At 41.7% G+C, this 8,637-nt stretch overlaps 1 protein-coding gene across 1 annotated transcript; it reads left to right on the top strand.

Annotated features, from left to right (window-relative positions):
• Positions 1–438: 438 nt before the first annotated feature.
• Positions 439–1,964, top strand: LOC121372648 (FMRFamide receptor-like). The gene is made up of 2 exons (XM_041499128.1): positions 439–1,460; positions 1,901–1,964. Exons 1-2 carry the CDS (start codon positions 439–441, stop codon positions 1,962–1,964), a joined length of 1,086 nt encoding a protein of 361 aa, XP_041355062.1.
• Positions 1,965–8,637: the final 6,673 nt, after the last annotated feature.

The raw sequence follows: 8,637 nt of genomic DNA, 5'->3' as shown, positions 1-8,637 counted from the left end.
TATGTATAGCTACGGACACTTCCAATAAATTTAAAGGTTCGTGCTTGAACCTCGAATATAGACACGTCACAATACTTATATGTACGTAGGTAAGTAAATAAGTAAGTAAGTATATAACTAAGTAAGTAAATAAGAAAGTAGGTATATAAATAAGTAAGTAAATAAGAAAGTAAGTAAGTATATTAATAAGTAAGTAAATAAGTATATAAATAAGTAAGTAAATAAGTATGTAAATAAATAAGTATATACATAAGTAAGTAAGTATATAAATAAGTAAATAAATAAGTAAGTAAGTATATAAATAAGTATGTAAATAAGTAAGTATATAACAAAGTAAATAAATAAAGAAGTAAGTAAGTAAATAAGTAAGTATATAACAAAGTAAATAAATAAAGAAGTAAGTATGTAAATAAGTAAGTAAATAAGAAAGCAAGACCTATGACGACTACTACGACCTACAACATATCTGAGACCATGAACAGCACGGTGAACTTCACGGGGTTTCCCTGGGCCGCGGAGGACCCCGTCTACGTGATCGTGAGACGGACGCAGACCGTCCTGCTCCCCATCATCATCGTGGTGGGCATCATCGGCAACTCGCTGGCCGTGGGATCGTTCCTGAGCAAGTCCCTGCGCAAGACGTCTTGCTGCCTGTACCTGGGCGCCAAGTCCGTGTCCGACATCGGCTTTCTCGTGTCCCTCTTCATCTTCTTCCTTCTGCGCGTGCACGTCACCCTCCTCAACCACCAGGGCGTCTGTCAGGTCACGGTGTTCCTCATCTACTTCTGCCCGTTCCTCTCCATCTGGCTCGTGGTGGTCATCACGTTCGAGAACTGCATCAGGATATCCCAGCCCGCGCTCGTGTCCACCATCTGCACGACCGCAGTGGCCAAGAGGGTAATCGTCGGCTACGTCGTCGTCGGTCTCGTCGTCTACAACTTCCCCTTCTGGACGACGCGAATCGTCAACGGGCAGTGTGCGTCGGCGACGGAGCTGGAGCACATCCAGAGAGCGTTCACGTACATGGACACGTTCCTCACGCTTGTGTTCCCGCTGATCATCATGCTGATACTCGTGCCTCTCGTAGCTATCAGCGCCCTCAGTGCCTTCAAGAGGAAGAAGAGGCTCGTCCAGGGACAGAAGCGGGTGAAGAAGAACAAGAAGGCCGCCGCCTCGCCCGAGGCCCAGGTCACCAGGATGCTGTTCGCGGTCTCCGTCGTGTTTTTCGTCCTGCACACCCCGAGCCACGCCATCCGCATCAAGGAGATGATCATATACATGTCGTACAGCAAGATGCCCACATATCAGGACCAAATCATGCAGCGCATCTTCGAGCTCATATACTATTTGGATTTCTGTGTCAGTTTAGTAGTGTATTTGATATTCGGCAGGAACTTCAGGAAGGTCTTCGTGAAGCAGTATTTTCAACGCTGCAGAGGAAAAAGCCAGTCGATGCCCTTGTGAGATATACAGTGACTCCTTTAAAACTCATTGATGGATAACAGTTCTTCTTGTTGCCAGATCTTCAACAGGCATTGTACGGCTTCTGAAACGACCAAATCAGTTAGATGTCGATGCCCTTGTGAGATAGTGACTCTAAAATCGCTGATGGTTAACAGCTCTCCTTGTTGCCGCTTACAGATCTACAGCAGTTCTTGTGCGGATGTGTGGATGTGTGGATTCTGAAACGACCAAATCAGTTAGATGTCGATGCTCTTGTTAGATAGTGACTCTTTAAAATCGTTGATGGTTAACAGCTGTCCTTGTTGCCGCTTACAGATCTTCAGCAGTTCTTGTGCGGATTCTGAAACCACCAAATCAGTCAATTGTCGATGCCCTTGTGAGAATCTGATAGTGACTCTTTAAAATCGTTGATGGTTAACAGTTCTCCTTGTTGCAGCGTTCAGAACTGCAGCAGCTCTTGTGCTGATTCTGAAATCTTCACGAAGAAAGCCAGACAATGATGCCTTTCAAAACAGGGACTCTTTTTAAATAAACAGTTGATGTACGGCGGCCTTTGAAGCCGCAACGAGTAAAACTATACCATGCCTCAGTTAATATCGAATTCTATAAAAGACTAACATTGTTGTTACATTACATTATAAACACATTCAACTGTGCTTTTTGGTACGTTTTTAACGTCATCCTATTGATGATTGACTAATGCCATTAAAATAACGAGGACTTTTACTCATGTTAAAAACATTTTCAATGTTATCCTAACGTCTCCGTGACGATACCATTATAACAGTGTGGATTTGATATACTGCTCTAGATATTAATTTTATCTTCATGTCTTGTTTTGATCATCTGCCAGTGACACTAATTAAGTCTAGATCCTATTTCCAGTTAGGTTCATCAGCTTTGTTTTAAACAACAACAACAACAAAACCCCTGCAACTTTAATATTTCGTTTTAAGTTTAAAGGGACATTCCTGAGTTTGCTGCATTGTAAGATGTTTCCGACTAATAAAATATTTCAACGATTAAACATACCCGGTACATATTAAAATTTTTGTTTTGTTTAGAATATCAGTGTCTGTATATTCAACGTGTTTCTGGTCGTCTTAATATGTGTAAGAAGCCCAGACTGAATTTTGTCTTCAAATAATTTCGTACGTACGAAAAAACAATATTTTAGGAAATAAAATGAAATTTATCCTAGTACAAATATTAGAAGGACCAGAAACATGTTTAATATACAGCCACTAATATTTTATCTAGAAAAATATAGTTGATATGTAATTACAATCGTTAAAAAGTCTCTGTTAGTCGATAACATCTTAAAAATTGCATCAAACTCAGAAATGTCCCTTTAACAGAAAAGGGTGGAACGTAGCCCAGTGGTGAAGCGCTCGCTTGATGCGTGGTCGGTTTGGAATCGATCCCCGTCGATGGGCCCATTGGGCTATTTCTCGTCCCAGTCACTTCATCAAGAATGTTATATCATGGTGTGTGCTATTCTGTCTGTGGGATGGTGTGTATATAAAAGATCCCTTGCTGCATTAGGAAACAAATGTAGCGGGTTTCCTCTGATGACTACGTGTCAGAATTACAAAAATCTTTGACATCCAATAGCCGATGATTAATTAATCAGTGTGCTCTAGTGGTGTCGTTAAACAAAAACAAACACACTTTTAAGTTTAATAGAACTAAAGGTTATTATACGTGTTTCTTTCAAGGTCACGGTTGTTGACATATTGAAGACAGACAGACATGGAAGAGTTAACAGTTAATTATATGTATTTTCAAGCAATAGGTTGTTCAGTGTTAATGGTTTGAAAATCGATGATGAGCAAGAAACGGCTCTTGTGGCATTCTGTAGGAGTGGAATTTCTCCCAGTGGACACATCCGCAGTACTTTTGAGTAACTAAATTAGAGATATCGGCGTTTGACGAGGCGAGCATGTTTTCGCCCACGCAGAAATGCATTACTAAACTTTCGCTAGTGATAAATTAAATATATGCCATGATAAACTATTTGCACACGGAGGCAAGACGCAGCCCAGTGGTAAAGCGTTCACTTGATAAGCGGTCGGTCTGGGATCGGTCCCCGTCAGTAGGCCCACTGGGCTATTTCTCGTTCCAGCCAGTGCACCACGACTGGTACATCAAAGGCCGTGGTATGCGCTATCCTGTCTGTGGGATGGTGCATATAAAAGATCCCTTGCTGCTAATCGAAAAGAGTAGCCCATGAAGTGGCGACAGCGGGTTTCCTCCCTCGATATCCGTGTGGTCCTTGTCCGACGTCATATATCCGTAAATAAAATGTGTTGAGTGCGTCGTTAAATAAACAATTTCCATTTCTATTTGTACACGTCTTAAATTCGTTTAACATGTGATCGAAGAGACTATGCGGTTTGGAAGAAAGGAAATGTTTTATTTAACGACGCACTCAACACATTTTATTTACGGTGATATGGCGTCCGATTTATGGTTAATGACCACACAGATATTGAGAGAGGAAACCCACTGTCGCCACTTCAGGGCTGCTCTTTTCGATTAGCAGCAAGGGATCTTTTATATGCACCATCTCACAGACAGAATAGTACATACCACGGCCTTTGTTACACCAGATGTGCCTCACTGGCTGGAACGACAAATAGCCTAATGGGCCCACCGACGGGAATCGATCCTAGATCGATCGCGCATCAGGCGAGCGCTGTACCACTGAGCTACGTTCCGCCCCTCCAAAGACCTTAGAATGTTAAAGTTAAAGTTTGTTTTGTTTTACGACACCACTAGAGCACGTTCATTTATTAATCATCATGATGATTTTGACTTATTATAGTCATAAAGAGGAAATCCGGTAAAAAAAATTCATTAGTCGCAAGGGATCTTTTATATGCACCATACCATAAAGAGGGACGGGATTTAGCTTAGTCGGTTGAGTGCTCGCTTGAGATGCCTGCGTCGCAGGATAGAACTACCTCGGTGGTTCCATTCAATTGACTGGGTGTTTTTTTCTTTCCAACCAGTGCACCAAAACTGGTCAAAGGCCGTGGTATATGCTTTTCCTGTCTGTGGGAAAGTGCATATAAAAGGTCCCTTGCTGCATTAGAAAAAAATGTAGCGAGTTTCCTCTGATGACTGCGAATCAGAATTATCAAAAGTTTGACATCCAATAGCCGATGATTAATTAATCAATGGCGGACACTTTACCACTGGGCTACGTCCCGCCCATTTTCACAATGGTAAAGTATGACTACAATTTGCAATTACAATTTGTCATCCATCGGACACAATACACGAACAGAAGAAGAAGTTTGTGTTGTTTAACGACACCACTAGAGCGCATTGATTAATTAATCATCGGCTATTGAATGTCAAACATTTGGTAATTCTGACATGTAGTAATCAGAGGAAACACGCTACATTTTTCCTAATGCAGCAAAGGATCTTTTATATGCACCATGCCACAGACAGGATAGCACATACCACAGCCTTTGATATACCAGTCGTGGTGCACTGGCTGGAACGAGAAATAGCTCATTGGGCCCACCAACGGGGGTCGACCCTAGACCGACCGCGCATCAAGCGAGCGCTTTACCACTGGGCTACGTCCCGCCCCTAATAAATGAACAGATGCAGTTATTTTAGTTGACTTGTGTTTTTCCAAATATATCTAACGAAAGAGTTGAGCAGAGTAGTTTTAGTCCAACCACAGGGACTGGTTTGCTGGACCGTTCAGTACTTAGATCTAACACCGTGTCACCATGCCTTTAAGAGAATTTCACAGTTGACGTGCATGTATAATGTATAAAGTATTTTGTGAATAAAATATATTTAATGAAAAAATCACAGAAAAAGTGTTTTATTTAACGTCGCACTCAACACAATTTTATACACAGTTTTACGACATCGGAGATGTGGTTAAGATAGGCACAGATAGCGAGAGAAGAAACCCACTGTCGCCATGGGGCCATGGCCCACTACTTTCTGGATTAAGTCATGTCATGGTGTTTTTACGTGCACATTCAGAATAAGCTCTTGTAGCACACGCCTATCCTGGGCGCAGGTGCCGGCCTCGGACAGGGAAAGGGTTGGGGGTGGATGAAAGAGGGAACCGCCCACGCTGGCAAGTGCAAGGGAGCACCAGCAGCCCGACCGGAATCGGTAACGGGCGGGGTCGATATAATTTAATGAAATTTGAATATCCCGTAAGATTCTGTCGAAAAGGTAGTAGAGCGCAATTTCTTTTGTTTTTCCGGTTCTGTCCTTAAAAGGACATGGCCTGTTGACAGGGGCAACTCATGAGAGATTCGTTTTTAGCAGTGTTTGGAGCTGGGTAGACTGGGGCGTAGCCAGATAGGAAAAAACGCCGAGGAAAAATGCAGACCTGTAAAATAAATATCAGTGTCATGGGGAAAAAAAAAAAAAATCTGGGGAAATTCCAGAAAAGCAAGCGCCTCGTCTGCCTCATGCTGGCTACGCCATTGGTAGAGGGAGTCAGTATTATTTTGTCCTACTCCCTTTGGGAGCTTTACAATTGTATACTTGGAGCCGGTGTTCTTTTGACCGGCTCCTTATTAAGTATTTCTCGATTAGTGACAAGGGATCTTTTATACCCACCGAGACAGGATAATACTCACCATGACATCTGTTACTACAGTTGTAGGGCACTGCCAGAAAAGAGAAATAGCCCAATGGGCCACCGACGGGGATCGATCCTAGACACTATTTAGTAAATAAAGGTACAACAAAAAGTTTGTTTTGTTTAACGACACCACTAGAGCACATTGATTTATTCATCGTCGGCTATTGGATGTCAAACATTTGGTAATTTGGACATAGAGTCATAGAGTCTTAGAGAGGAAACCCGCTACATTTTTCCATTAGTAGCAAGGAATCTTTTTATATGCACCATCCCACAGACAGGATAGCATATACCACGGCCTTCGGTCGTGAAGCACTGGCTGGAACGAGTAATAGCACATTGATTTATTAATCATCGGCTATGGGATGCCAAACATCTCATAATGTTTTCATTTGCAGCACGGGATCTTTTATATGCACTCTACCACAGACAGCATATCACATCCAACAGCCGATGATTAACAAATAAATTTGCTCTAGTGGTGTATTAAAACAAAACGAACTTTTACATTTACCTTCCAAAAGAAGCTGTTTTTGCTTTACAGTGTTAATTTTCCGTAATTATTGGGGCATGAATGTTAAACTAGTTGTTTGTCATTTAGTCAAATGAATTAGTTAAAGTTTTTGTTGAACGACACCACTAGAGCTGATTATTAGCTATTGGATGTCAAATATTTATTAAATTTTAATGGAAAAGCCACTATATTTTTTTTTATTAGCAACAAGGAATCCTCTATATGCACTTTTTGACTGACAGGACAACACATACCACGACCTTTGATATACCAAGTGTGGGGCACTGGCTGGGACGAGAGTAAAAAAAAAAAAAAAAAAAAAAAAAAAAAAAAAAAAAAAAAAATATTTAGAATGGGTCCACTCAGGTGGTTCGATCCTTCAACGTTAGCACCTCAAGCAAGCTCTCCGCCGACGGAAGAAGAACGTGTGGAAGGAATCGTGTATATAAACAAATGTACATCATGCATGTAGAAACAGACGAGTAGAGAAAGGAAGGAATTTTTTTATTTAACGACGCACTCAACACATTTTATTTACGGTTATATGGCGTCGGACATATGGTTAAGGACCACACAGATATTGAGAGAGAAAACCCGCTGTCGCCACTTCATGGGCTACTCTTTCTGTTTAGCAGCAAGGGATCTTTTATATGCACTATCCAACAGACAGAGTAGTACATACCACGACCTTTGATATACCAAGTGTGGGGCACTGGCTGGGACGAGAAATAGCCCGGCGGGGATCGATCCCAGACCGACTGCACATCGAGCGAGCGCTTTACCACTGGGCTACGTCCCGTCCCCCAGACGAGTAGAGTGCAGAAATCCTTAAAAACTAATTGTTCAGACATCGATTTTGGTCTGACGTAACAAAAGACCGCAGGGACCCCTTTGACTAAACACATAACAGTAAGTTTACGTCTGTTACTAGCAGTTACACCGGTCGTGCGTTTACACGAGTTTGACATCATGCAATTTCACGCAGAAAATTACACCATTACGGAAGCTGGGTTTATTTTAAAGACAAAAGAAAATGAAATAGGCCTATATGTTCTTGTAACTATATGTATTGTACTGTAATAGTAATAAGAATTGTGGTTTAGTCGTAGATTTCAGGGCCGTACCCTGATCAAAATCCTGGTTGGGGGGGGGGGGGGGGGGGGGGTGGGGGGGGGGGGGGGGGGGGGGGGGGGGGGGGGGGGGGGGGGGGGGGGGGGGGAGGGGCACTGGGGGGGGGGGGGGGGGGGAGGGGGCACTACTTTTTATAAACAAATGAAACACTATACAAATTAAACCCTGAGATGTGTATGCTATTTTCTGGAGTAAAAAAAAAAGGGTGAGATTCTCAGGGGGCAACTGCTCCTCCCTGCCCACCCCTACCCCACGGAGGGTACGGACCTGGATTTACGTTTACATGCAAAACTAGGCTTACGATGTCAATGTCTTATGCGATCTAGGATAACAACAGGATTAACTGACCAATTTACTGAATGTTATAATTAAAGGGACATTCCTGAGTTTGCAGCAATTTGTAAGATGTCATCGACTAACAGAGACTTTTTAAGAATTGTAATTACATATCAAATATATTTTTCTGCATAAAATATTAGTGCCTGTATATTAAACGTGTTTCTGATCGTTCTAATATTTGTACTAGGTTAAATTTAATTTAATTTCCTAAAATATATTTTTTCGAAGACAAAATCCAGTTTGGGCTTCTTACAAATATTAAGACGACCAGAAACACACTGAATGTATAGACACCAATATTCTAAATAAGAAAATATATTTAATATGTAAGTTTAATCGTAGAAATATTTTATTTGTCGGAAACATCTTACAATGCAGCAAACTCAGGAATGTCCCTTTAAGCTTTGGACGGAAGGTTCAAACCCCATAAGGCCGGCCAGATAATTCAGCCTGATCCACATTTGGCCCAGTTTGTAATTAAAAGAAAACCAATAAATTGCCAATCACTGTCACTGAACCTTATAAATTGTCTGCTTCAAATTGCTCCATAATGTGG

The sequence above is a fragment of the Gigantopelta aegis genome, chromosome 1, assembly GCF_016097555.1.
Source record: "Gigantopelta aegis isolate Gae_Host chromosome 1, Gae_host_genome, whole genome shotgun sequence".
Classification (NCBI taxonomy): domain Eukaryota; kingdom Metazoa; phylum Mollusca; class Gastropoda; order Neomphalida; family Peltospiridae; genus Gigantopelta; species Gigantopelta aegis.
Note: the sequence above shows the minus strand (reverse complement) of the source record. Positions and strands in the feature narration are given on the sequence as shown.

Bases quoted from the DNA above. Each gene is read 5' to 3' on its own strand.
- LOC121372648 (XM_041499128.1), top strand. From the start codon at position 439: ATGACGACTACTACGACCTACAACATATCTGAGACCATGAACAGCACG. The intron at 1,461-1,900 runs GTGAGATATACA...TCCTTGTTGCAG, and splicing joins AAAAGCCAGTCGATGCCCTT to CGTTCAGAACTGCAGCAGCT.